The 27,948-nt window shown below is 50.2% G+C and overlaps 2 protein-coding genes across 2 annotated transcripts; one reads left to right on the forward strand and one right to left on the reverse strand.

Moving 5' to 3' along the window:
* Nucleotides 1-2,238: 2,238 nt before the first annotated feature.
* TMEM86A (transmembrane protein 86A) lies at nucleotides 2,239-13,759 on the forward strand. Its single transcript, XM_016164944.2, has 4 exons — nucleotides 2,239-2,415; nucleotides 4,557-4,821; nucleotides 5,176-9,595; nucleotides 10,431-13,759. Exons 1-3 carry the CDS (start codon nucleotides 2,395-2,397, stop codon nucleotides 5,610-5,612), a joined length of 723 nt encoding a protein of 240 aa, XP_016020430.1. The 5' UTR covers nucleotides 2,239-2,394; the 3' UTR covers nucleotides 5,613-9,595; nucleotides 10,431-13,759.
* IGSF22 (immunoglobulin superfamily member 22) lies at nucleotides 7,961-27,295 on the reverse strand. Its single transcript, XM_016164945.2, has 23 exons — nucleotides 26,596-27,295; nucleotides 26,027-26,160; nucleotides 23,222-23,353; nucleotides 22,855-22,991; nucleotides 21,526-21,625; nucleotides 21,403-21,442; nucleotides 21,032-21,206; nucleotides 20,255-20,368; nucleotides 19,568-19,730; nucleotides 18,653-18,925; nucleotides 17,401-17,685; nucleotides 16,551-16,675; nucleotides 16,321-16,462; nucleotides 15,870-16,166; nucleotides 14,467-14,769; nucleotides 13,490-13,663; nucleotides 13,149-13,277; nucleotides 12,375-12,671; nucleotides 11,833-11,921; nucleotides 11,430-11,622; nucleotides 10,412-10,711; nucleotides 9,323-9,652; nucleotides 7,961-8,060 (listed from the first exon to the last, which is right to left on the reverse strand). The coding sequence occupies exons 2-23, from the start codon at nucleotides 26,133-26,135 to the stop codon at nucleotides 7,990-7,992; spliced, it is 3,978 nt and encodes a 1,325-aa protein (XP_016020431.2). The 5' UTR covers nucleotides 26,136-26,160; nucleotides 26,596-27,295; the 3' UTR covers nucleotides 7,961-7,989.
* Nucleotides 27,296-27,948: the final 653 nt, after the last annotated feature.

The raw sequence follows: 27,948 nt of genomic DNA on the forward strand, positions 1-27,948 counted from the left end.
TGAAAGTAGAAAAGACCACACAACAGAGACCTCCTAGCCTTCATCTTAAAATGACTGCCATTTCAATAATACTGTAATAACTGTGTATGCTGCCAGGTGGGTACTAGACTTATCAGGGGGATCACTCTGTAATTTATATAAATGTCTAGCCACTCTGCTGTACACCTGAAACTAATATAATATTGAATGTCAATTGTAATTGGACAAAAATAAATAAGATTATGCCATGAGTATGATAATGTAAAAGAATAGTTGCATCCACACTGTGTTTCTGGCATATGAAATAAATTAAGTTTAACTATATAGATGGTAAAAGCTTTTTCTTATTAGTGTTTGTGGAGAAAAAAAATTAAGATTCGTATTTCTCCTTGGCAAGAGAGACTTGGAGTCAGAGAAGCTGTTTGTGCTTGGAAAAAAAAAAACCCTCTAGTTTCCCATTTTCTTCAGCCTTAGGAATTGGGGATGATAAAAATAGGTGGCCTTTGCATTGCTTCTAGAGCTATATTTCTGGTTTTGCAAAGATTTGTAAGAAAGGAATAATTGCTCTTAAAATTGGGATCTAACTTAAGTGACATCATAGGTCGATCTATTTGTCTAGCTCAGATTTTTAATTTGCATCTTTTCCTCTGAGTACATAGCTTTAGTTTAGCTTGAGGAGGAGGTTCAAAGACTCTACATACATGAGAAGTTTAGGGACAGAAAGTTAAAAGGAGGTATATATATGGCGTTCTGAGCTAAGGATGAGGTGAGGTGCCTTGGAGACTTCACAGGGTCATTGCAGGAAGGTAAGAAGAGCAGATGTTTAGAAACTAGAGGTTTGCTTGCCCCATAGGTAGGTCATAAAAAGTTATTTCTGGTAAAAATTCTTATTGTGGGCAAGGCCCCTAATATAAATTCTTCAAGGGAGAGGTAAAAGTTTCTCATGAGCCTGCAAGGTCTTGATTGCCTTCAGCGCAAAATAACTCACATGCCAAAGTGGCATATTTTGAGGCGGCCTATTCTAAACCCCTACACCAGGGCTCCTCAACCTTCAGGGCCTCAGACGGGTATAGGTTAGAGACCTGTTAGGAACTGAGCTGCATAATAGGTGAGTGGCAGACGAGCCAGTGAAGCTTCGTCTGTTCTGTTCGTAAGCTTCATCTGTATTTGTAGCTGTTCTCCAGGGCCATCATTACTGATCTCCATTCCCTTTCTCCAGTCCACAGTAATATTGTCTTTCACGAAACCAGTCACCAGTGCCAAAAAGCTTGGGGACTGCTGCCCTACACATGCTGGGCTCGGAAGGTACCTTAGAGATCATCCACTCATATAAGAAGAAATCAAAGCAAGAGAGGGGAAATGATTCCTCCAATCACATAGCATGGAAGTGACAAAACTGGGACTGGATCCCAGTCCATGTGACTAGCTATCAGTTTGCCCATGAAATTCCCATGATTGTGGACACTCTCAGTTCCAGATGTGCCTGTGTACCTTTAATCTGTGTAATATCAACGTTAAATCTGCTCAAGTTGTATTTTTGGCAGAGTTCACATACTCCCTTGGGTCCTTAAGTATGCTTAGGTCTGCCTGTGTGTTCTTGTGTGTGTGTTACAGTCATCTCTGAGTTATGAGAAGCGTGTGCTTAAGGGCGGTTGAGTATCTGTGTTTGTTATGGCTCCGTGGGCTGCTGTGTGCTCATAAGTGTGTCTGTGTTTATGCTGAAGGATGTATGTTGACCTGTGGTTGTTGGTTTTGTGTCTATGTACCTATTATGCCTAATTGTAATTGTGATTCTGTATGTGCTTGAGTATATGTTGGGATTATGGGTCTATGGGCTGCCGTGTACCTCTCTGTGTACCTTTTTTTTCATGCTGACAGTTGTGTGTTTGCTAGCTACCACTGTGTGTCTATCTCGATGCGTTTGTACACAGTGAAGGTTGTAGGTCTACCTATGTCCTTGTGGACCGCATTCTTACAGGCTGAAGGAAACCTGTCTTTGCCTTTTATACTAGGTTATGAGAAAATGTGTGTAGCCGTGTGTTCAGGAAAGGAATGTCTGTCTCTCAAGCAGTCTCGGTCCTCACCCAGGGAATGGCATTACGATCACTTTCTGGGATGCTTTGGCATTGCTTTCCCTAGAGGCCCGGCCTTTCGCCCCCTAGGAGCAGAAGCTCCTGCGGCCTGGCGGGCGTTTCCAGCAGTCCCCGCCTCCCCATTCCAGCCCGCTCATTGGCTGTGTCTGCGGTGACGTCGTGGGGAATCGCAGAAAGAACCCCCGGCGCCCGGCGCGCGGGAGGTATCGTTGGTCATCCCCGGCTTTGTTACGTCGTCGCATTCTCACCTAACCGCAGGCGCGTCCTGGCAGCTGCAGCCGGGAGAGGGGTACCAGTTGCGGTCGCTGCCACCGTCGCCGCCATGGTGTCCCCGGTCACCGTGGTGAGTGAACGAACAAGCGACCGAGCCAGTGTCCGGCGCGGCCCGAGCCCACCGGCCTGGGGACTGGGCTGCGGCAGGCCAAACTACTGGGGGCCGAGGAAGGGCAGGGATCCCGCAGTGGCCGGCGTCCCTGGGCGGGAGGCGGTTGCTGTCAAGCCCCCTGTTCCTCAGACTCGCGGCGCCCTTCTTCCGCGCGCCCCAGCTCGCTCGCGGGAGGGAGGGGCACAGTGGGCACGTGACTCGGAAGCGTGACTTTGTTGATCTCCGTGCGTCTGGCGCGCGGGTCGGCGGGGTCGCTGCTGGGGACTAGGACAGCAGCGGCCCGCCGGGTTCAGCGTGAGCAGACCATCGGGAGGCGTGAGAGAGGGCGAGGGAGGGCAGGAGGGTGACTGGGACCTCCTGAGACTTATGTCCCAAATTCGTTTCCTCCCTTTCCTCTTTTTATAAACAAGTCTGGGGCGGGGTAGGGGATGCTCCTACTTCCAAGCATCACTGATAACACGCTGGAAAGAAAAGGGTCTTTCTCTATTGACACTTCTTCCTATTCAGACTTTCTCAACTCGAACCTTTGTCTCTTTTCCATCCTTCCTCTAGTGCTTGGTTCTCTTTGACTGTCAAAGGCTCCCCAACTACTTACTGCCTATTTTTCCTTCTAAGAATTAGGAGACTAGGGGAGAGGTATAGAGCAGACGTTAATGCTTCCAAGGGCTGGCAGGTGGATGCTGGGGAGATCTGGGGACTGTGGGGGATGCATGTCTCCTTCAGTCTCCTCTTATGCCCCCTGCTCAGCCCTGATGAGATCATCTCTGGACAAGGGGCTTAGTCATCTCTTCTCCCTGCTCTCACCCTGGCTGAGCAGGGGCAGGGTTGGACCCCGGAGCCACCCATCTTCCTCTTCCCAACCTGCTGCATCACAGCCTGATCAGTCCCCAGGTAACTGGTGGCCTGGGAGTCAGAGTATGTCCCCAGAGCCTTGTGCTAGACAGCTCACCCAGTCAGATGTACAATCACTTTGAGCAGTGAGTACACAGGGCATCGCGGTTGTTCTGAATAGCTCTCAGAGACCCTGTATCAGAAGCCCAAGGAAAACAGTTTCAGGGGATTATATATTCAAAATATTTGCAGCAGTCCTCTCTCTCAACGTGGAGGATGCCCACAGTGACCTTGGACACAACCTTTCTTTAGCTGCCCTCCACCCTAATCTGGCTGAGACCAAGTCAGTTGCTCTAACTTCCCTCTCTCAGTTCCCCATCTCCTCCCAGCCTGTCTGCTGGCTTCAGATAAAAAGCTAGGAAGAGAACCCCCACCCCTTCCTGCCTCTCTTTCTGATGTGCCCTGAATTGTTCTTATTCTCTAGGAAATGAGACTGACTGACCCGCCCTCCCCCCGAACCCCCAGATCCCTGAAATCATTGGTGTTTCAGGGACAGTTTTCCTTCTCCCAACTCATGGGTCCATTTCTCTAGACAGCATCCATATCTCCTCTCCTTGCCCTCCATGGTTACCTTTAGGTTGGGGCAGCTGAAGTGGAAGCTGAAGAGCAGACTGGCTGAGGAGAGAGCCTGTGGGGGCAGAGGTGGTTGGCAGTGCCCCACCTCATGCGTTCCTGGCACTCACCTGGTGTTACCAGGGCCTTAAGCCTGCCTGTTCCCTGGCCTCACAGCTAAGGATCACGAGTTGGCCAGTTGTGGCATCTCTGTGGTTTCCTGCTGTGGTTCCATTCCAGACAGCCGGGGGCTGATGCTGGCAGAGAGGGGCTAAAGGGACTTTGGGGAGGGAGAGGAAGGGAGCAGGAAGGGAAAAGCATTGGGCTGCAGGAGGGGACACTATCCCAAGGTCTGTTTTCTACCCAGTGAGTGACCATTCTGGTCCTGTTCCAGGGCTAAGAATGGACATGGCCGGCAGGAATGGTGCAGCCCTTCCCCTTCCTAATTAATTAAGCCTCTGGGTGGTGATGGGCTTGTTCACATTCTGCTGGCTGGTTGGGGCAGACCAAACTGGTTTGTGTGTGTCAATCATCCCGACCTGGGAGATGGGCCTATCCCTGGGGTGGATGTGTGGGCTGAGGGTGCTGGCTCTGAGCTCTCTTACGGGCTCTGATTTCCCAAGCTCTGAGTGCTGCCCTTGTCCTATGTCCTCCAGGTGAAGAGTGAGGGACCCAAGCTGGTGCCCTTCTTCAAGGCCACCTGTGTGTATTTTGTGCTCTGGCTGCCCTCGTCCAGCCCATCGTGGGTCAGCGCCCTCATCAAGTGCCTGCCCATCTTCTGCCTCTGGCTCTTCCTTCTGGCCCATGGCCTAGGATTCCTGCTTGCCCACCCCAGTGCCATTTGCATCTTTGTGGGGCTCGTCTTCTCCGCCCTGGGTGATGCCTTCCTCATCTGGCAGGACCAGGGCTACTTTGTGCACGGTCAGTTGCTGTAGTCGCTACCTGGGAAGAATCCTAGGGTTGGAGGCTAGAGGGTGTTAGGGGCCAAGGATTTGGGAGCTTATGAACAAGAATGTGGGGAATCTGAGGGGTTCTGAGACCAAGAACTGTGGGGGCCCTGTTCGAGGATGACCTTGCAGGTGATCTGGTGATCAGTTCTGGAGTTCCTCAGGGTAGTGGAGGGGGGTGTCTTTACCTGTGTGGATTTCTTCTCACTCCTGTGACTCCCAAAATGAAGCTCCTGGGTCATCCCAAGCACTCCATACCTACTCCCACCCCATTACGCGTTACTCACCTGAGCCTGCCCTCAGCATCCCCTCATTCTCTCACTCCCAGGTCTACTGATGTTTGCTGTGACTCACATGCTCTACGCATCCGCCTTTGGCATGCGGCCACTGGCTCTTCGGACAGGTCTGGTGATGACAGTGCTGTCGGGCCTGTTCTATGCCTATCTCTACCCGGGCCTCTCAGGTGCCTTCACCTACTTGGTGGGTGTCTATGCGGCCCTTATCAGCTTCATGGGCTGGCGGGCAATGGCAGGGCTGCGGCTGGCCGGGGCAACCTGGCGCTGGACTGAGCTGGCAGCGGGCGGTGGTGCACTGCTCTTTATCGTCTCAGACATGGCCATCGCCCTCAACAAGTTCTGCTTCCCCATTCCCTACTCACGGGCACTCATCATGTCCACCTATTATGCTGCCCAGATGCTCATTGCCCTGTCAGCTGTCGAGAGCCGGGAGCCGGCGGAAGACTACAGACTGAGCAAAGCCAACTGAGAGGCTAGGGTCTGGTAACCCCTCTGTCCTCCTGGGGCTGGGGTCCAGAACCTGGGACCTACAAGAGCTGGTTCAGGATGGTTGAAGTACCAGCCTGGGGCAGCAGGGACCACCTGGAAAATGTACAAGTTTGGGGAGGGGGGTGAGCAGGAATGATCTCTCTAGCAAAGCTAGTGGTCCAGAACAATGCTGAGAGCTAAAAAGAGCTGAACTAATGCTCCTTGCCAGAGCCAGAAGTAGACATCTCCCCACCTCTACCCCATCAGGACTGTCAAAGCCCTTCTTTGACAGGAGGGCGATGGTGCTTGGCTTCTTGACCTCCCTGTACTTCTACTAGATGGAAGAGTCTGACTCACCCATTCTACTCTCTGATCTATGTAGAGTTGAAGGGGAGGGGAGAAATCTGTGCCAGGGCTTTAAGCCCCTTTTACAGGCCCCTAATTGGGAAGATTGGATGAGGGTGGGGTCTCTCTTTCCCTCATCTATCCTTGTTACTTGAACAATTTTAATCTCTATGTGGTGGGTGGGAAGATGAAGTGGTGTCTGTGCCAGTAGGCAAGAGAGGGGACTTCTTTGGCCTGGGAGTTTGGGGTCTCAAGGATTCAAGTTGGTCCCATCTCTTTCTAAGGCCAACCCAGAGCTCGGGCTCTACATCACTACCCTCAGACCCTAGCCCCAGGGCTAAGGTGAACCATACCAAAGGAAGGGGCTAGCCTGTGTGTCTGTGTGTGTGAGTCTGTGTACAATCTGTCTGCCAGCCTATGTCTTTCTCTGCCATCTGTCTCCGTTCTGCTGTCTGTTAAAGTCTTATGGAGAGACCTCAGGGAGCTGCTCTAGGGGTGCTGAGCCTGGCTCAGAGGGCTGGGAGCCCCCACATCCCCCTCAGTGCTTTCCTTCATGCCACTCCTATATTGGGAGCAAGAAGAGAGGGCTCCAATGATACTCTAGGGTCATAAGACCCAAGGCACATTCAATGCAAGGGGAACAAGGATGGGACAACTCCATCCTTTACTGCTCATGTGAAAAAAAAATAAAAACCGAGGGCTTTTGGCTGCCCCACTTGTCTGTCTGTGTGGCACGTGCCTGTCCTGGAAAGGAGGGGATGGGGACATGGAGCCAGGGGCCCTGGATGTCCTCACAGCCTGGGTCACAGTCTTGGCCAGTACGTCTTCACGCCTGACGGGCTCCCTGGCTCTCTGGTAACACTGTGCTGGTCAAAGTGGGTCTCACTTCCCTGGTCATATGTGAGTGAGAATGTAGTTCAGGAGGATGGAGGATGGGTAATATTTGCCACCATCCAAATTTGTCCTTGATGCACTCACCTGTACACTTAGTTACCCAGTCCTCCTGCTCCCCACCTCCTCCCAGACCTGCTGTCTGCTTCAAAATGATCCAGAGCTCCTTCAAACATCTCCTCTCTCTTTGGACTCTGAGCTCAGTTGAATAGCTGGGAGGAATGGAATTAGACTGGTGATTCAAATTTTTTATGTGAAACTCTGGCAGAATAACACATACCCTGACTCCAGGGACATCTGCATCTTAATGGGCAGGGCCCTGACCCAGAATTTGAAAGGGAAGCCTTGGGCGGTATTGAATATGCCATTAGAGGGGTTGTACAGTTGTGAGGATGTGATTGGAAACTCAAGTCCCACGTGGGTATTGGATGACTCGGTGATTTTCAAACAAGGGTTTTTGCAGAAATCCCTGGTGGAAAATAGCAAAATAATAAGTAGTGGAGGGAGGCTCAAAGACCCCTATCCTTTGTTTCAAGTCCAGTAGCTTCTTACAATTTTTTTAAAAGGAAGGATTCTGCTGCAAAACATAAGTTGAAACTGGATGACTAATCCTTTCTGGTTCTGAGATGCTCTAGCTCTTAAACAGTGGGAACCCTGGACCCTGAAGAGGCAGGGTCCTGATCCCTTCAAGCACTGGAACTCTGATGACAGACCGACTTGATATAAAGAAATGGGAGAGAGCAGGATGGGGAGAAGGACGAATCTGGCAACACTTGCCCACCCATGCCCCAAGAGGAAGGGGGGGTACAGTGTGGTTGTGGAGGAGAGGAAGGCAAGTCAAGGCCCAGTCAAAAGGGAGCTGGTCACTTCCCATGCGAGTTAGTTTGGACCAGGCTCTCGGAGGTCTAGGTTTTGTGTAACCCCATCCCTCTCCCATTTTCACCTCCTTCGTCCCTGCTGTATACCACCCTCAGGAACAGGCAAGAGTGAGCTTGTTCAGTTTATTGTCCCATCCCTTCACTGCATGTTTACATTGACAAGTACCAGAGAGCAGACTGGGCTTCCCTCACTGGGACCATGCAGAAGACAGGCCAAGAAGCCCACATCACAACATCCTCCTGATGCCTGGGCTGCGCCAAAGCTCACATAAGGTACTTTGATTTCTTCTGCAGATTCTCCATGATTGATGCTAGAATTGACTTGTCATCTTTGTCTGAAAGAGCAAAACAAGTATTAGTGTTAATGATGCTAGGGGCAAGGGAAACTCCATATTGCTGGATTCATAGTCACCAGGAACCAGGTGCTGTACCCTGCCTGGGACTCTCAGTCCTCGCCTGGGGCTGAGCCTGGGCCCGGGCCTGCGCCCCAGTCCCAGTCCCCCAAGATCAGCTTAGTGTGTGGAGACCAAGAGCACTTAATATTTGCTAGGCATTGTGCTAGGCGCTTCCGTGCACTATCTCATCTAAGCCTCACAGCAGCCTTAAGAATTAGATGAGAAAACAGTCTTGCCAAGGTCACATGGCTGGTCAGTGATAGAACCAGGATCCTGGGCCCATGTGTTTACAACCAGAATTAAGTTGTCAGGGATCTCCTGCTGAAGACTAAAAGCTGATGTGTCCCCATAATGCCTTCCCTAGCCTAGTTTTGCCACATAGTTCAGCAGCCACTCTGAAGGTGTCATCACTTATTTGAGTACTTGAGAGACAGAGCAACAGTACATGGTCCTTTCCCCAAGGAAAGGCATCTATAAAGGTATGAAAATGGTCTGTAACCATGGTGACCATGGACCCCAATGGAGTCCCATGGAGAGTTCAGGGAGTGGCAGAGGATGAGGCTAGAGAGGTAGTTGGGGTGGGGGAGGGCCCTTGTTGGTTGGGATTTTCTCAAGAGTGTTATCGGAAAGCAAGAGGGAGTAAGGCAGGTCAGCCTTGCATTTAGTGAGTTCATGCTCCTGGCTGTGTAGCTGTGGAGACAGTAGACTCTGTAGGAAGGAATAAAATATTTCCCTTACATGTGCACACATGAGCAAAAACGTGGCACAAGTGTGAAGAGGGAGGGCCTCCACTAGGTTCTCTTCGGTCCTCCCCCCATTTGTGCCTCCCATCTGTCCTTAAGCTAACCAGTAGTTTGCAATCTTAAATCACTTGCACAAATTTGTAAACAGATTCCTTCCAGGGCCCTTCCAGAGAGATTGTGATTGGTGAGTCTGATTTAGGCCTGATCACCAGTATCTTTTTCAAGGTGAGTCTGGGCCAACCAAGGGTTGCAAACTACAGTCTGCCAAGGGTTTGCAGACTCCCACGTTCGCCAATGTTTACACCATCTGATGACAGATTAAATAAAAAACGTTGCCAGCCACATAGAGAGAGTCAACAGCCCCTAAGACTGCTATTTTGTGCCTCTACCCCAGATGGGAAGCAGCCGACCTCCTGCCCTCACCCCGACCCCAGGCCCCAACCCCCACGGCACCCTCACCGTAGACCGTGAGTGTGCAGCTGCTGCGGTCCTTGCCCAGCTCATTCTCCACCAGCACGCTGTACTCTCCGCTGTCCTTCAGTGTACAGGTGGGGATGACGATTGTGCACACACCACTGGTGGAGTTGTACCAGAACTTGGAGTTGGCTGTGATGTTGACATCACCCTTGTAGAGGGTCACAGTGGGCCGCGGATTCCCGAGGAAGGCACAGGTCATGGTGCAGTCCTGGCCGCGCAGCACCGTGTGTGGCTTGAGCGGGGTCATGAAGCGAGGTGCGTGGCGCCAGTCCTTCTGCTGGTACGGCTTTAGCTTGGTGCTCAGGTCTTCGACTGCGCAGGTGGGATGCGGAAGTCGTGAACACCCCCAGGTCCCCACCAGCTTAGAGCTGGGAAGGTGCCTAGCCCCTGACCTTGAGATGCAGCTCATGGAACCCCGATAACCTGGGTTAGATTCCCAGATACCATCAATTCTGAGGCTTTTCTACTAGTTCCTAAAGTTCCCTTTCCACCACCCTCCCACCCCTTTGCCACTTCAGGGTTCCACGACCTAAGCCAAGTCTGTGGGTTTTACACTTTTCCAGACCTTGGAGTTCTAGATTTCTTTCCAGCCACCAGTTTCCCAGACTTGAGATGTTATCCTGCTTTTAACGCCCCCTCCAAGCTTCCCTGTGTCATCCCGGCCGCCCTGGTCTCAGCTGTCTCCTATTTAACCCTGTATTTCATGTTTCCTGCTGCTATCCCCACCCTTAATCCCTTCCCTCCAGGGTTTCTGGACAGCAAACCTGCTCCGGCTCCTTGGAGACCCTTCCCAGTCCTCAGCACCTTCAGCCCCCTTGGCACAGCACTACATCCCTCGCCCCTCCCTTCCACCCTCCGTCATCACCTCACCCCCAAGGGTACCTCCCCAGCTCCACCTTAGTCCCACCCATCAGGGTACCCTGAAAGTATCTTCTCCCCTAGGCTTCCTGATCCCTACTTTTCTCCCCAGCATCCCTGACCTCAAATCTTGGGTACACCTTGCAACTCTGATGTCATTCCTAGCATTGGGGATCCCAGATGTAACGTGAATCCTCAAATACCCTGACTCACTCTTGTCCTTGTTGACCAGCCAAGTATTCTTGGAGTCGAGCGGGTCGCTGTCACCGACTTCATTCCGGGCCACCACTCGGAAGTAGTACTTCCTGCCAGGGAGCAACCCAGTCACTGTGTACTTGTTGCTGAAGACACGCTCTGCCGCCGTGAACCAGGTGGCAGTGCTGGCATCCCGTTTCAAGATGACGTAGTGGGCCTCACCGTCGTCCTGCACATCAGGGCTGTGGTTCCAGGTCAGAGTCACCGTGTTGGGGACCTCCTCAAACAGCCGTAGGTTTGTAGGTGGCCGCGGAAAATCTGACACAGACAGAAGGCCCATCAGCCACCCTGGGAGGCCTGAAGTATGGTGTCCCCATGCCAGCCACCTGCCAAGCCCTTTGAGTTTCAGGCAGCTGGTGTCTTGGAGTCATGAAGAGCTGTTTCTGAAGTACATCTATGCTATTTACCAGCCCTGAACTTGGGCAAGTTACTTATCTTTTCTGAGACCCAATTCCTCATTTGCGAAATAGGGCTAATAATTACTATCATAGAAATGGTGGATAAAGTACCTGGAATGCAGTAACTGTTTAATAAAAGTTATCCCTTTATCTCTTGGGAGTTTAGGGCTTTTTAAAAAAACTTCTAGCCCTCTCTAAGAGGTCACCCCAATTTTTAATGGATTTTTAATTTTTAATGGATTCATCTCCATCTGTTCCTCCTGTTTATCACCCATTCTCTGCTTGCTTTTTCCGACCTCCTCCGTATATGTCCCGAAGCTCACCAGGTGTAACTGCAGAAACTGAAACCAGGACTTCATCCTAGTTCAATGTCCCTGAGGCTTCATGATGGTGAGAAAAAGTGGAAACAACCCTCCCCATTAAGGCAAAGGCTGATAAACTCTTATTCTGTGGTGCCAAAGAAGCCTTCACTACCTTAAAGCATGGCTTTATAGCGGTAGGAGTTCAAGCAGCAGCGGGGAGCTATATTTTGGAGAGTGTATAGGGATGTTCCTTGAGGCCTCTGCCCACTGTCATACCTGCCACTCGCACATGGATGTCATAGTGTGCCTCGCCAAACTCATTCTGCAGCAAGATGCGGTACACCCCGGAGTCGGAGCGCTTGGTGCTGTTGATCAGGAACTGCGAGTGGTTTTTGCCCTTCGTGATGGTTTCCCTGCCCTTGGTGGGGATACCATCTTTCTGCCAGGTCACGTTGGGTGGTGGTGAGCCCTGGTCATGACAGGAGATGGCACCAGTGGTTACCCAGGTGATATTTGGGGGCAGCCCCTCCCCCAATGTTGAGGAGTCACCCACCAGGCTGTAGTGCCAGGTGTCTGGGGGGGGGGGGCGGGACAGAGTCAGAGGCAGAGACTATGATAGCTACAGTAGTCATCTTGGTTAAGTGGTGGGCATCTAGGGTCAGGATCAGGAAGGACTCACAGAGAAGGCAGCATGGATGAAGAGGGCTGTCCCAGCACGAACCACCATGTGACTCTTCAGCCGGGCACTGAGGTCAAACTTGGGGGCAGCTGAAGTGGAGGAGATAGAGGTGGGGGTAGGGACCTCTCTCTCCAGAAGATATAGCTTTAAGTCTCCTGTGCAAAGCCTTTCCCAACTTCTCCTCTTTCATGCCCCTGCTATAGGACAAACAGACATCTAACAGCCCTGCATCACTGTAAAGCATTTATTTGTTTCTCATCTCTCTCCCTCTACTAGCACATAAGACACTTGAGGGCAAGTCTAGTATCTTATTTCTTTCTATATCCCTCACATCTCCCTTGGCACACAATAGATACTATGTTTTATGAGCATAATGGGTTTTTTCTTTTAAAGGAATGGGCTCTGTATAGGCACGAGTATGGATGACTTTTTCTTTGATCACAGCATCATCCAATTTCCCCCTGTGGGATAAGGTTCCACAGAGGAAGGTTTGGAAGCTATGATTCTGAGGCCTAAATCCCCAGCCCTGTCTGTGTCCTCACCTGGTGGCGGCATGGCACGGACCCCCTCGTCCAACTCCACAGGTTCTCCAACCCCAGCCTCGTTCACAGCCCGGATTCGGAAGAAGTATTTCTGTCTCTCGGTGAGGCCTCCCACCGTGTAGCAGGTGCCTGAGATGGGAATCTTTGTGCACTTGGACCACTCCTTGGTGTCTTCGGCTCGCATCTCGAGGATGTAGCCGGAGGGTGGGTCTCCCTCTGCAGGTTCCCGCCAGGCCAGGGAGATGCTCGAGTTGGAGGAATCAGACACATGCAAGCCCTGGACCAGGCCTGGAGGTTCTGGGGTATGACACACATCCAGTTAGCCCCCAAACTCATCTTCACTCAACCCTTTGCCAATTCCCACACTCAATACCCCTGAAACCTAGCTCACCACTTCTACCTCCAACTCCCACAGTTAACATCCTCAACACCCAACCTTGTACACTCAACACCCTCTCAAACATTTATCCGGCTCCCTCAAACATGCTTCTGCTACCTCAACGAATACCAGAAATCCTCTAAGTTTGATAAAACAAAACAAAACAAAACAAAACTTTTTTCTGCCCTGCCTCCTCATTGTCCCTGACTGACTCTCAATCTTTATTTGCTGGCTTTCTCAGGTGTCTGAATCCTCTGCCTCTGGCAGGCTGGCAGCTCTCAAGAAAGTGAAGACTCTTTGACCCCTCCTGTTAGACTTCCCCCGAGAAGAAATCTTCTCTCTACCTTGAATGGGCTAATTCCACTATGTGTTGGGCCTGGCAACCCCAAACTCACTGACAGGGTCTTTGGCCACCACAGAGCTGGATGGCATACTGGGATGTCCGGGGCCTGACTTATTCACAGCTATAACTCGGAATTCATATTCTGTATCTTCCAGAAGACCATCCACGGTGTACTTGGTGCCTGAAATGGGAATTTGAGGGGTCATGAGGCCAGGAGGCACACAGGGTGGGAGACCACAGACTGAGAGGACACAGAGGAGGGGATCATGGGATACTGTTGAAATCTCCAAAGGAATTGGGAGAGAGAGTATATTCAGAACAGCAGGGGATACATGGGTCCACCCAGCAAAGCCTACCTTGGTCCCTTCTGGGCCTCTGTTCCTAAGAACTCACCCTGGATGGGGTCCTTGTTGACTGGCACCCACAGGTTACTGCCTTTCTTCCTCCGCTCCACAATGTAGCCAAGCACTGGGGCTCCCCCATCCTGGGTTGGGGCATTCCATGTGATGGTCACGGCCTCTTTGGTCACGTCAGTCACTTGAGGCTGGGAGGCAAGACCAGGGGGCTCTATAGGGGTTGGAGAAGGCAGAGGTTAGAAGAGGTAGCATGTAGACAGTTGCCCACTCCATGCTGACCTCTGGCCCCTCCTTAAAAAAAAAAAAACTTAAACACATGATTCTTAACTCTGGTTGTTGCACATTAATATGAAGTGTGAAGTAACGAAACAAAACAAAAAACAAAAAAAACAACAATAACTATTAGTGTCTAGGTCCTACATCCAGAAAATTTAATTGGCCTGGGGTGGAGCCCAGGCGCTAGCATTTTAAAAAAGACATCAGGTGATTTTAATGTGTAGCCAAGATTGAGAATTACCATCTTAAACCTTCCAACATGAATCACCCCCAATATTCCAGTTCTTAATTTACTGTCTTCATACATTGGGACATGGAGATCAGTTGGGAGGAGTGTAGCAATTAACTAGTGATCATAATTAAAATACTGATATTACCAAGGGTTTTCTTTGAAAAAAAAAAATAGCATGGAATCAAGGTTATCCCTAGAATAACATCACTCTCACTTGGACTTGGGATGATTTCTGGACTGGAGGAACAAGTGCAGTCAGTTTCCTGGAGTTGTGCACAGTTCAGGATATACACACAGGAGTATGTCGTGCATGTGATCTGACTGAAAAAAGTTGAGAATTCCTGCCGAAAACGATGTTCTGCTCTTGCTCTGGAATGCATCTATCTCGTGAGGTGGCTAGAGAAGTGACCCCCATGTAGTTGCCCACAAACAAGTATTCCTCCCTGGCTGAAGGCCCACACCCTGACCCCAGGATTCCCCATTGAACACAGGGCTGTCTCACTGACCGATAGGATTTCCTGCAAACACTTCGTCTGTCTCCAGTGGGTCACTCACTCCTTCTGAATTGACTGCCAGGATACGAAACTGGTAGGCTTTTCCCTCTTCCACTTTGTTGGTGGAGAAGTTGGTGACTTTGCTGTCCACTTCACCTATTTTAATCCAGGCCTTCTTGCCAACTGCCCTCCGTTCCACTATGAACTGTGTCACTGGACGCCCACCATTGTCCTTTGGGGCTTTCCACTTCATGTGCACACAATTACCCGAGAGCTCCAGGAACTCAACCCGGCCCTGGGGAGGCTTGGGACGGTCTGAGGATAGAAAATAGCATCAAAATGGGGGCTTTGGAGCAAAAGATCAGAGGCCCTTATCTCACTTGCTGGACATCTAGCCAGACTCAGATATACCTAGATTCTGAGCTTTCTGTATCTCGCTCTTCCCTGTGTGCACTGCCCCTCCTAAGATTGTCCAAAGAGTTTGATCCTTTCCCCTCTGAGACTCCTGCCTGCCTAGGAATGGGTGGACTGGACACCCAAGGGGCCCCTGACTCAGCTGATCCCTCCTTTTCCCCTTACAGACAAGCTCTTCCCCATTTCTGAGCTTCCAAAACTCCAGTGCTTTCTGGTATAGTCACTCTATGTTATAATTACCTGTCTACCAGTTTCCATCTCTTTTGGGTTAAGGGACTGTTCAGGATACTTCATCTCTGTGTCTCTAGTACTGAGAACACAGAAAAGGTACTTAGTCTAGGTGCCGAATTGAACTGAAACACAAACCTTCCCACCCCACAGCTTGATGGAGATTCAGGTGGAGGTGGTGATAGTGTCTGTGTTGGAAGTTGAATATGAGTTTACTAAGGACAGCTTCTCATCTCTTTTCTTAACCTTATGTTCAAACCCATCCCAAATCCCATCTTACCTTTATACCATCTTTTTCTCCAACCTCATTTTATCCTTTACCCTATCTTACCTCCCCTCACTCCATTCCACTTTAAACCCCAATACTCTTACCAATAAATCTCACTTCCATTCTTAAATTCCACTTCTCTTTCACCCTCATTTTCACCTCTTTCACCCTCATTTTCACCTCTTTCCACCTCCAAGTCAATAACAATACTAAAGTAGCATTTGAAGGTCCGTTATATGCTATGACTCTATGTGCTGCTTTAAATTCACTTGAAACAGGTACTAAGAAATAAAAACACCCTGTTCCACAAGAGAAACTGAGGCTTAGGAAGGTTAATTGACTTGCTGACAAGTCCACCTAGTTAAGAAGTGGGGTTCTGGCTACAAAGCCAGCACCCCAATCCTAGTCTCAACCCAAACTCCTACTCTGACCCCAGCCTGCCTCCTAACCGGAGTGCTGGGCAGTAGGTGGCCTCAGCCCAGCTCAGCCAGGGTCTTGACCTCACCTAGCACGTTGAGGTGCACAGTGGCCGTGACTGAGCCGTGGTCATTCTTAAGCTTGAGCAGAACAAGGCCGCTGTCCTCACGCACGCATTTGGAAATGGTGAGCTGGGCCTGGTCTTCCCTGCGCTCCATGGACACACGTTCCTCCTCGGTCACCTCCACTCCATCCTTATACCATGTCACTTTGGGCAGAGGTTTTGCCTTGAATGGCACCTTGATGTGCGCCGTGTGGCCCACCTTCACAGTCACGGGGTGTGCAGCCAGTGCTTCCAGTATGGACGGGTCGATGGCAGGAGGATCTGCAGGGCGGGGCGGTAGGCAAATCTCTCCCAGCTGGCATGGGGGAGGTGCCAAGGGGGTGGAGGAGGAGCCCATGCAGGTAGGGGAGGGGCTATGACCATCTGGGCGGGGCAGGCGTGGTTAAGATTTGTCTACAGTGGGCGGTGACCTTACCTGCAATGAATACAGAGGCTTCGCTCTCTGCGCCTTTGGCCCGGAATGTGTACTTGCCCTCGTGCTCGGGGCCCATATTGGGGAAGATGAGCTTGTGCACCGCACCCTGCTTCACGATCTGCACCCCGGGCAAGTCCGTGATCTAGGGCGCGAAGGGTGGGCGTGAGCAAGAGTGTACGCCCGATGGAACCCTTCCTCCTTTGTCCCCTTCCGTAGCTCCGGCCTCTGACCTCCTTGCCGTCCTTCAGCCACACGCCCTCCACCTTCTCATCGTTCAGCACTACGCACAGCTCAGCTGGGCTCCCGGTGGCGGCGTGCACGTCAGACATCCCGCTCTTCACCGTGGCCAGACGCTCTGGGGAGGAAAGGAGCAGGGGCTCTGGGAAGGGGCAGGTGTGCTGTGTCTATCAAAATTATTTATGATGAGCAGGACGTTTGGAAATGTTCAATGGGCGGTTCAGGAATGGTCCTTGTAAGGATTGGAGCAAGTAGGAGAGGTGTTGGGGGAAAGTCAGTGGCATTGAGAAATGGTGACCAGGAAGACTGGGAGATGGCTAATGGGGGGAGGGGACCGTTGATCATCAGAGGAAGGTCAGTGGTGACTGGAAGATGTTCAGTCAAAGAAGGGGAATAGATGCAGATAGTTAGTAGAGCTGAGATGTTTAGTTGTGGTTATGCTGGTCTGTGGGATGCCCAGGGTTATCAGGAGTCGAGGGTGGTTAGGGTCAGTGGGGAATGGTCAGGGCTAGTGAGTAGGGGCTGGTCATGGTCAAGGGGAGTGTGGGATGATCAGGGTTGCTGGGGATAGTCAGAGGCTGGAAGCGAAAGATAGATGAAGTCAAGGGATTTTTGACAGAGTTTGAGAGATGGGAGATAGGGTCTAGGAAGCAGAGATATTCAGAGCATGGGAGGTCAGAGATGGTCAGAATTTGAGAGATGGGGCTTGTCAGAGTGGGGAGGTAGAAACTGATCATGGTCTAAGGGAGGACTGGAGTCAGTAGGAGGGCTGATCAGTGTCCAGGGTAGGGGACTGTTAGGGTCAGGGGGTTGGTCAGTGGGGACTGACAAGGTGGTATGTACCCTCCACGGTGACCATGGCAGTACTGTAGTATTCAGTGGGGTCCCCGTTCTGCTTGGCCACCACGGTGTACTCGCCACCATCACTGAGCTGTGCATCCTCAATGATAAGCTCTGCTCGCTTGCCCTCATGGTTCATGCTGTACTTGGTGCCACGCTCCAGCAGCTTCCCATCCTTCTTCCAGTACAGTGTCACATCCTTGGATGTCAGCTCACACTCAAGGCACGCACGGCTCTTCTCTTTCACACGTACATTCTTGAGGGTACTCACAAACTTGATGGGGATACCTGTGGACAGATAAACACTTGGACATGCTCCCATCCTCCTATATCCCTTTTCTGCAGTGACCTGTTCCTCTTTTTGGCCCCAGAAAGCACAGGGACTTGTGATATGGAGTATGTTTGTGTGCGAGTGTGACCCATGGAGGTATCCACAAAGGTGTGCAAGTGTGAGCCACGGAGGTACCTGGCAGGGAGAGTGCCAGCTCTGCCCCTTACTTGCTAGCTAACTGTATGCAGTGCATTCACTGAATCTCAGTTTCCTCATATGTAAAGTGAGATAAATGTCCCCCTTGGAACTCTGGCCATAATTGCATTGTCTCTCTGGTGCCTTGGTCTTTACACATGCTGTTCGTTCCCTCTGCTGAGAGTGTCTTTTCTTCTTCCCATTTCTCTGAAGCTGAACTGCTTCTTGTTCTTGGTAAAGCTGGGTCATCGACTCATCATATCCTTTCTGACATAACCAGGTGGTGCCCCTTTTTTGGGCTCCCACAGCTTCTGTGTCTCTATCACAGCAATGATGATTCCATGTCACATGTATGACATGCTTCTTGGTGTACCCACCATCATGTGCAATTCTCCCAGCCAGCTATAATATAAGAAAGTGAGTAGTCTAGAGTGATGTACTGTAATATATGATATGAGAACCAGAAAGGCTAATAATTTTTTGCCTCATGATCTCTTAGCTAATAAAATAATAATAAAATTCCAGTGTTTCTTGACCCCTTGCTTGAGAACTTCTGTTCCAATGTCATTTCCATAACTGCCTCTCCCATTAGACTAGGAGTCAGTGGAAAGGAGAACCTCTTTCTCTTTCTAGTACCCATTACAGGGCCTTGCAAAGAGGAGATGGACTGACAGATAGATGGGTGGATAGATGGATGGAAGCCTGGCTGGCTGGCTGGCTGGATGACTGCTCACATGGAAGTTGCTATAGTATGAAGCCCACCCCTCAGGCTCTGGCCCAACCACTCACGGTCAATAGTGAGCTGGGCCTTCTGTACCAGGTCCCCCGCCTCAGCAGAGAACTCGCCGCTGTCACTGAGTCTGGCATCCTTAATCTTAAGTGTGTGGGTCAGACCATCCTCAGACACTGTGATTTCATACTTGTCGTCCCTCTTCAGCTCTTTCCCATTGAACTTCCACACAAAGTCAGGTACTTTCTTGGAAAGACGGATCTCAAACACAGCTGTCTGACGCTCTGTCACCTTCACTGGCTTCATTTCTCCCAAGAACCTCACTGGCTCATCTGCAGCAAAAAGTAGGAGGAGGCAATCACTGGGCTGCAGCTCCGGTCCCTCTAGGGCTGGTGTGGTGAAGGGGGCATGGAGACTCAGGTGTTATTGGCCTCTCGTAGCCCACAGCTGGAGAGAGTATCCTTCCTTTCATTCCCCTTGTTAATCATGGAGGGCCTTCCCATGCTGTTCATATGGTCTCCTCCACAGTAATGTTAACAACAATTAGAAAGGACTTATGTAGTTTTAGATATGTGCCAGGCACAATTCTAGCCAATTTTCACATATTAATGTATCCAATTCTCACACAGGTGGATTCTACTCTTATTCTCCATTTTATAATGGGGGAATGGAGGAAAAAGAAGATAAATAACTTGCTGCAAATCACACAGCTCATAAGGGACAGAAACTGGGATTTGAACCCCAGTGGTTAGCTCTGAAGATGATGCTTTTAACCACTATACTACATTGCCCACGGCACTTATCTCACAGTCCTCTCCTTTACAACCCATATCTCCTTCCTCCATGAATTCCCATCCCATGCAGTTCTTTCCTGCATACTCCCATATTCCTTTCTCCCATATCCCATGGACCCTATCCCTGGCTATTACTCCCCCCAGACTCTGACTATGTGCCCCTGATGCCCACACTCATACCCAGCACTGTGAGCTGTGCACTCATCCGCTTGTCACCCACGATCAGGCTGTAGGTGCCTGCATCGTTCATATTCACGTTGGTAATAACCAGCATATGCTTGGTGCCCATCTGTTTCACATCATACTTTCCCAGGGAGTACTGGATCCTCAGTGGTTCATTATCCTGCCCCATGAAACAGGCAGAAAAGCTGATGAAGCAGGTTAGCAGGAGACTTCCAGAAGTCCCCATTCCCCAAGGCCAATTAGAGCTGGAGGTTCCATGTCCACCTCTACAGATCCTCAAACACACCCAGTAACCCCTAAAATCTCTCTGACTTCATTATCTGGCTTGGCGAGATCCAGGGTCCCCACCTCCCCCAATGACTGAACTCTTAATATAAATGAGTTTATAAGATGCTTTCTCTTAGAGACCCAGGTCTTCGGTGACCTTCAGGACTAACCCAGCCTTTTCAGGTTGATAGACTGAGGTACAGAGAGAGGAAAGTAATTGTCCCAAATCAAACAGCAAAGTGGCGGAACAGCTAAGAATAGAAGCCAGCTCCCAGCCAGTTTCAACCATACCAGGAGGCATCTTCTCGATGGGATCAAAGAGAGGACACAGCTGATGGATGAGAGGGTCTGGGAAGGGAGGGGGTTCAGAAAGGAAATAATATTGCCATTGTGGGTCCTGCCTAGGTACTCTCCCACCTTGATCCATGTCATCTTGATATTGGGGTCCTTCAGCTCCATGATGCAGTCAAAGACCACGGTGGTGTCAATCTTGGTCTTTATATCTTCCAGAGGCTTCAGAATCCGGATGGTCTAAGAGATTATGATAATGAAACAGCAGGTGTCAGGGGCCCCTGAAGTTTGTGCAGTCTGTGTCCCCAATGCTGGAGGAGACAACCAAGAGTCTGGGGAGAAATGACTAGGCTGATTAGATAGTCGTGTTTCCCCTACCTCCTGCCACTGGTTAACTGGCAGATTTAGGGGGAGATAAATATGATGGGAGATGAGAAAAGCACCGTCATTTGTGGGACGCTCACTATGGCCCTGAACTCATTACATATGTTCTCTAGTTCCAGTGTAGATGCTTAAAAATGATGAGTTGGTTGGGTCAATGAATGACGACAACATGACAGCAAATGAAAGAGGAAGTATAATTTTCATTCTTCAGATGAGGAAAATGAGGTTCAAACAGATGCCCAAGTTCACACAGTTAATAAGGCATTAGAACTAGGATTCGAACCCAGGGCTTTCTGACTCCAAAGCCTATATGTAAATAAATTAGGGAATGGTGAAGAGAGGAGAGGTAGTAGGAAGGTGGCTTGAGTTCCTTTCCTGTTTTCGCGGTAGAGAGTATGCCTTTGAATATGTGTGTGCAGGGCGGGGAGACCTTGCTGTGGGGGGACACACAGACACTAGCGCTTTCGGTGAGACCCAGCCCCCATGCTGCAGACTCCTGCCCCCACAATGGACACTGACCTCCACCTCCACTTTCTTCATCGATTTGAGCTTCTTGAGCAGCCCCCGGAAGTCAGTGAAACCATACTCCATGCAAACCTTCTCAAAGTCCTTTTTGGGCACCTTAGACAAAATCTCCAGCATCTCTTTCTCATCTGTCACCTTCTTCTGCTTCTTCTTGGGAGCAGGGGGAGCCCTGGGAGGAAGGGGGTGCCAAGCTTGGACTGAGCAACTCCCTTTGAAGACAAAGGGAACCTCTCCTAACCTTGAGATGCCCATGGATTCTTGGAGCCTGGGCCATTAAGTCAGCGCCCTGCTGAAAGGCCTTCAAGAAGCTCTAGCCTAGAGGGTTGGGGGATAGCACCCTGGGCAGAGGAAACTTGCTGCCTTACCTCTTCTTCAACATCTTTTTGAAATCCATTTTATCTTGACCTGAGGGCAGAGAGAGGGACAGGGTCAGACAGGAGGCGTTGATCCTTAGGAAGAAAGGCCCTGGGAGGAGGGGGCTGGCTCACCCTCTGTCACCATCAAAGACACAGTGTAGATGGCATCTGCATGGTCATTGCTTGCAATGCACTTGTAGTTGTCAGAGTCATCCGAGGTCAGCGGCTCCAGCTGGATCAGAGTCAGGCCATTAGTAGGGGAGGGGAGAGGGGTTCACTGGGAGACTTTCTGCAGGATGGGAAAGGAAGGCATTTGGGTGTGGGGAGCGGGGAGGAGCTGAGTATGTGTGGAAGTTTGAACAGCCTCTATGATTTGGAGGTACCAGGTAGCAATTGGTGTGAGTGTCTGTGTTTGTAGCCTCATTCTGCATCAATCTCTTCCCCTCAGCTGCCTTCCTGGAAGATAGGGACTTCCTCCTCTGAGTTGTAACTCTATCTACAGTCTCAGGCACTCAGCTGAGCACTCCTTTCTTTAATACATATTTACTTCCTCCTACCAGGCACTGGGCTGAGGCTCTGAACAAACAGTTGTAAATAAGGCTGCCTTGGTGCCTGTAGGATGGTACTTACATCCCAGCAGGTTCTCAGAAAATACTTGCTGAAATAATGAGTTTGTGTAAGGGGTGGCCAGTAGGAGGCTTCTGGGGAAGTTTGTGTGTGCTGGGGGTGGGGCAGGGGAGAGGGAGGGAGGGCTGAGGTCCAATAACATTTCTTTGTGAATAGAAGGAACCAATTTCAGTCTGTAGGGGAGAGGGGAGGCCCTTTGTCTTCCTTTCACAAGGGAAGTTGGGGCAGGATCAATGGGGTCGGGAGTAATTATAGGCCCAAGTCTTCCAGGGCCCCATCCTTCCTTTTCCTCCAAGGGTCTGGAGCCAGAGGTTGCAGAAGCTGGTTACACCTAAGGATTGTAGGTGGTCGGCAAGACTCGTTTTGGAAGGCTCCCCTGAAGAGCCCCAGTACCCTAACTCTTGCCACTGCTGTAAGACCCAGCCCCGCCCTCCCTCCTGGTCCACCCCATCTCATCCTCGCTCCACCCGCTATAGTTCCTGCTCCCTTCTAGCTCCGCCCATAACTTTGGTCTCAGTGTCCCTTGATTCACTCACTTTCAGGTACGCTAGTTCCCTTCCATTTGCTCCTGTCCCCTCCTTGTTCTGCCCCAGCTCTGCCTTGCCTCGCCCCTAATTTTGGTCCCCTGCTCACTCTGGGAAAGCCTCAGCTTCTGACTGGACTCTCTTATTCTGTCCCTTTAGGGCAATGACAGCCTTTCCTCCGCCACACCCCACCATCTCCCAGTTCTTGGGTCTCTGCTACCCCGCTCTTCGATGAGAGGGCCCGTGGCATGCCCCAAGGCCCCTGCCCCTGGCCTCATCTGTAACTGGACCGCGGGCCCCCACCCGGCACCTTCAGCACGTGCTCCTTGTTAATACTGTCGTAGAACATCTTGGCGGACTCCTTGATGGGGAGGCCACTTTCCCTCTTCCAGGAGATGTTGGGTTTGGGGTTCCCCTGCACCCGGGCTCGGAACACGGCTTTATCCCCTGCAGTGGGCACAGGATACATGTTCAGGCTGTGCCTTCTGCCTGCTCCCTGCCTCCTCCCAGGGTCCCTGCCCCAGCCCAGGCACTAGAGGAACCACTGGCCTGGTTCTGACAGTGTTTGTGTATTGGGGGACAGCAGTAGAGGTGGTGGTATCTGGGACAGTGGGGAAGAAAGGGGAGCACCCAAGGATCTGGGGACACACAGGGTGGGGGCGGGGGGCGTGACGCACCCTCAGGCGCAGTGACCGGGCAAGGCTTCTCTACGAACTCCGGAACGCTCTCGCCCGCAGGGATGTTGGAACTCCGGGTCACCAAACTGAAGAACTCTACAGTGCTTGAGGATTTCCTTGTTGTGACTTCCTCTGTGGCAGCAGACAAGAGGTCAGAATGGGCTCCAGGCAGAGCTCGGCTCAGAACTGGAGGGCTGGCCTTTTCTTGAAGGGATGGGGGAGCACTTGAGGCCAGCACCACAGGATCGGCTTTGGCCAAGAAAGGAGACCCTTAGGAAAAAGGAACCCTGGTACACTGCTAGTGGGAATGTCAACTGGTGCAGCCACTATGGAAAACAGTGTGGAGTGTCCTCAAAAAATTAAGAATAAAATTACCATATGACCCAACAGTCCCTCTTCTGGATATCTACTCAAAAAATTTGAAAACATTTATTTGTAAAGATACGTGTACCCTTATGCTCATTCACGGTGGCCAAGACAAAGAAACAACCACTTTGGTAGATGATTGGATAAGGAAGCTGTAGTACATATATACAATGGAATATTTCTCAGCCATAAGAAGAGATGAAATACTACCATTTGCGACAACATGGATGGGTCTTGAAAATATCATGCTGAGCGAAAAAAAGTCAGAAAAAGTTGAGAATCATTTGATTGCACTCACACGAGAGATATAAAACTGAAAGCAACAAACAAGACAAAGAAAAAAACTCAGATGCGAACAACAGTGTAGTGGTTACCAGAGGGAAAGGGGGAAATGGGGAGGTAGATAAGGGTGAAGGGGGTCAAATGTATGGTGACCGAAGGAGTTTTGACGCTGGGTGGTAAACACGATGCAATATACAGATGCTGTATTATAGAATTGTACACTCGAAACCTACATAATTTTGTTAGCCAATGTCGCCCCTAATAAATTTAATTTAAAAATAAAACCTAAACAAAAAAGAAATAAAAAAGGAGGGCTTTAGAGTCCATGGGTCATTCATTACGGCAAGTTTCAACCACCAGGAAGAGCCAACTGCTCTCCCATCCCTTAATGGTCTATCACCCTTATTGAGCCTTGGCCCTGAGTCCTAACTTTTTTTTTTAAGAAGAAACTTCTCTTCGGGGATTTTCTTGATTTCTTGTGCTTCTCTCCTGGTCCCCCAGTAGCATTAGGAGGGGGCTGGGCCTGTCCCTGCTCAGGAAGCCTGGAAGCTTAGCTGAGCTCTGCCTTGGGCCTCTTCCCCATCCTTTGGTGGGTTCAGCGTTCACTGCCATGGGAGTAGTGATTCCTGAGCGACAGGAAACATACCACTTCATTGGGATAATATATGGGAACCTTATTATCAAATAGCATATTCAGTGTGGTAACATCAATTTATATCCGGGAAATAAAAAGTTGTTTGTGTCAATCTAACCTAGACTTCACAAAATCGTCTTGGCTAGTGAGTTAATAACAATTGTTCTGAATCGGGAAAGCACAGAGATTCCTTTTTGAATCCTCACAATGCCCCAGTGAAGTGGGTACATTTATTATCCCCACCAATCTGACTGAGAAGAGGAAAGTGGGTTAAGAAGGCTCGTGGCCTGCTGTTAAACAGTGGTCAGAGGGCTCCAACGAGCAGTCCGGCCTGCCCACATGCTTTACTCGACCTCAACCACGTTTAAACAAAAAGTAGCACTACATATACAAATTGAGAGGTTTCACATAAAAGTTCAGATTTCTGGATTCTCGTATTCCCATACGGTAACAGTTAGTGGCAGGTGAATGTGACTGCCCCCTTAGACAGGCTATGTCATCTCTGGTTCACTTCAGGCTTTTTCCTGCATTTATGTTCCCTGTTGGACCCTATTGGCCAGTGGTTTTAAACTTTGGCTGCATATTAGAATTGCTGGAGAGCTTTAAAAACAAACAAACAAACAAAACAAATATGTATACATACCTGATTTAACAGTTGGGTGAAATTCGGGTATTGCTATTTTTTTCACCCCTCCCCCTCTCCCCTGCCACACTAAGACGACTCTAACATGCATGCAGCCAGCACTGAGAATTGCTGCTATAATTTGAGTTCTCAACTTCTGGTCTCAAGTCCCAGTTCTTTGTTCTGCCTTGCTGACCAGGAGGGATTGGTAGAGTGTGTCTATCTGGCCTTGACCTCTGTGCACAGAGAACATTGAGTGACTGTCCCTTCAGGACTCTGAGGGAGGGGCAGCGACTGAGAGGATGGGTATTCAATATCCTGGCCCCTGGCCATCTTTTAATCACTTTTCTCTAGAGACATGCTTAAAACAATTTGTTTTGCTCTGAGGCCATTTCTCAGCTTTCCCTTGGATCTGCCCTCCCCCAGGTCTGGTCCCAGGGGCTGAGAGCCTGAAAGCTTAGGTCACTTGTTTACATGTTCATCCTCTCTCCAGTGGCAGTTCAAAGCTTCTAATTTATTCTTAAGCGGAGCAGAGTCAGCATTACTCATGCGTAGACCTCCCTAACTTCCTCCATACTGAAATTCTACCATCGAAGATAACACGCTTTTGCCTATGCTCTTCTCCTTAAGCAATCAAGAATTCATTAATTACTCACACCCAGACATGTGACTGATTTTTCCTAAGCTGTTTTTCTGGGGATCTAATCTGTGGGTGAACATCCAGCTGGCTGAAGCTTTATCAAAGCAAAGATTAGAAGCACGGGTCGAGAGAGGGTTGTTCTTGGTATCTTGGGCTCCTGAGGGGTCCAGTAGTCACAAAGACTGAGGCCACCCAGGAGGTGGATGTGGAGGAAGAAAGTCTGTCCCTTTCTGATTCCCCTTCTCCCCCCATTCTACTTGCCTCCCACGATCTTGGTTGTCTGGGAGAAGGTCTGCACGTGGGTGGTGGAGCTGGAGAACTCCATGGACACGTGCTCCTGTAGCATCTGCTTGTGGTGAATGGTCGTCATGGTGACAGCAGGCGTGGGCACTCACCTGGGAGGATAAAGAGAAGATGAGGCCATGAAGGAAAAGGAAGAGAATAGGAGGGAGATTCAGAGATGCGTGTGTGTGTGTGTGTGTGTGTGTGTGTGTGTGTGTGTGTGTGTGAGGGGATGGGTCGGGTGGACACAAGGGAAGATGGCTGTGCAACGGAGAGGGTGAGGAGAGGTCGGGCAGCAAGCCTCTTCTCTCTGGCCTCTGTCTTTCCCTTTATATCTCGCTTTCCCAGGCTGGTTACAAAGACCAATGGGCCTGTCCCCCAGCAAGTAATCCTAAACCGTTCCAAGTTCTGGGAAGGGGAGGATGTAGGGCTTAGGTTTACTCAGTAAACCAAGTAAGGTCCAGAGGGAGTTGAGGATGTCTATTAATAGCTACATGGCACTAGGGAGGCAGTACTGGAGGTTTCATCAAAAGGAAGTGAAGTCAGACCTTAGAAGGAACTTCCTGACTAAGCCATATTGGAGCGGGCCTAGGGAGGAAGTTGCGGATTTTCTTCCTGGGCCCCGGGCCCCCGGCATTGGTGGAATGCTGACAGGTGACAACGCATTTCTTCAGCTCTTTCTTTTGTGACAGAGTAAAGACAGAAGCTGATTTTTTATTTCTTATACTTTTTTAAATTGGTAATTTAATCCCATAGTTAAAAATAAAAATATAAACATCTATATGAAGAGGATCCCTCCTACTCCTGAACCCCTCTATCACCCAACCCTTCCCCAACGGGTGACCACTGGCGGTCTCTAGGCTCCTTCTGGAGCTCCTTTCTGAAAATGTGAATATGTCTTTGTCCTCACCTTCTTTTTTAATATGTAAGGTAGCCTATTAAGACACTATATTAACCCTTCTTGTTCACTTAATATATCTTGGAGATCTCTCCATGCCAGTTCATAAAGTTTCCTCATTCTTGCTAACAGCTACACAATATTTTAGTGAATAGACATACTTACCATCTTTCCTCTAATCAGCATGGCAGTTAATAAACCTCTATTTTGTATACAAGGAAACTGATGTCTGAGAGAAATAACCTAAGGTCACTCGAACTGGAATCCTAGTCTCTTGTCCCCCAGTCCAGTGCCCTTCTAGGAATCCCAGGAAGCCCTGTTCTGAGCCACGCAGTTCGAGGCTGAACTTCATACCCCTCCATGATGAAGTTCTGCCTGGCCTGTTTCTCCCTCTGGGTTCTGAGACTACCCCATCCCAGCTCCTGCTGTTCCCTTCTGGGCTCAGAAGGCAGAAGGCTCTGCCCCTTCTTGAAGGAAGAAGGAAGTCTTACCTTTGTGTGACGAGTCCTTCCTAACCTGCAAATGCTGTGTTCACGGCGTTGGAGGTGCAGCTAGTGCCTGGGCTGTAGACTGGCCAGTCTCCTTCTTTCTTTACCCCGACAGTGGGGCCAACAGGAGTCATCAGTCTTTAAATGTTGGGCCCCCTGGGGGCGATCCCTTACTCAGGCTGCAGCTGCCCCAGCTGGATGGCTCACTGCTTTGGCAGGGTAGTGGGGGGCTTGCTGCAGGGGGGCGGGGCGGAGGTAGGGGGAAGTGAGGCTGGAGCCAAGGCTCGAGGAAATGCTGGGACATGGCAGGAACGCAAGTGGGAGGTTGAGGGTGGTGATCCAGGGGTACTTTACCTGTTCCTTGTAGCAGAGGTTCTGGTTCTCACTGCTGCTCGGTGGGAACTCTCGGCTGAGGGGCTCAGGGTAATGTGTGTGTGTGTTTGTGCGCACATATGCGCATGTGTGTGCAGGCACACACTCATGTGCATGTGCATGTACAGTCCAATGGGAAAGTC

The sequence above is a fragment of the Rousettus aegyptiacus genome, unplaced genomic scaffold (assembly GCF_014176215.1).
Source record: "Rousettus aegyptiacus isolate mRouAeg1 unplaced genomic scaffold, mRouAeg1.p scaffold_m13_p_5, whole genome shotgun sequence".
NCBI lineage: Eukaryota > Metazoa > Chordata > Mammalia > Chiroptera > Pteropodidae > Rousettus > Rousettus aegyptiacus.

Bases quoted from the DNA above. Each gene is read 5' to 3' on its own strand.
- TMEM86A (XM_016164944.2), top strand. From the start codon at position 2,395: ATGGTGTCCCCGGTCACCGTG. The intron at 2,416-4,556 runs GTGAGTGAACGA...TATGTCCTCCAG, and splicing joins TGGTGTCCCCGGTCACCGTG to GTGAAGAGTGAGGGACCCAA. The intron at 4,822-5,175 runs GTCAGTTGCTGT...TCTCACTCCCAG, and splicing joins CCAGGGCTACTTTGTGCACG to GTCTACTGATGTTTGCTGTG.
- IGSF22 (XM_016164945.2), bottom strand. From the start codon at position 26,135: ATGACGACCATTCACCACAAGCAGATGCTACAGGAGCACGTGTCCATG. The intron at 18,926-19,567 runs GTATGAGTGTGG...TTTTTGCTGCAG, and splicing joins TGCACAGCTCACAGTGCTGG to ATGAGCCAGTGAGGTTCTTG. The intron at 12,672-13,148 runs GTGAGTTTGGGG...GTCATACCCCAG, and splicing joins GGTGGCCAAAGACCCTGTCA to AACCTCCAGGCCTGGTCCAG.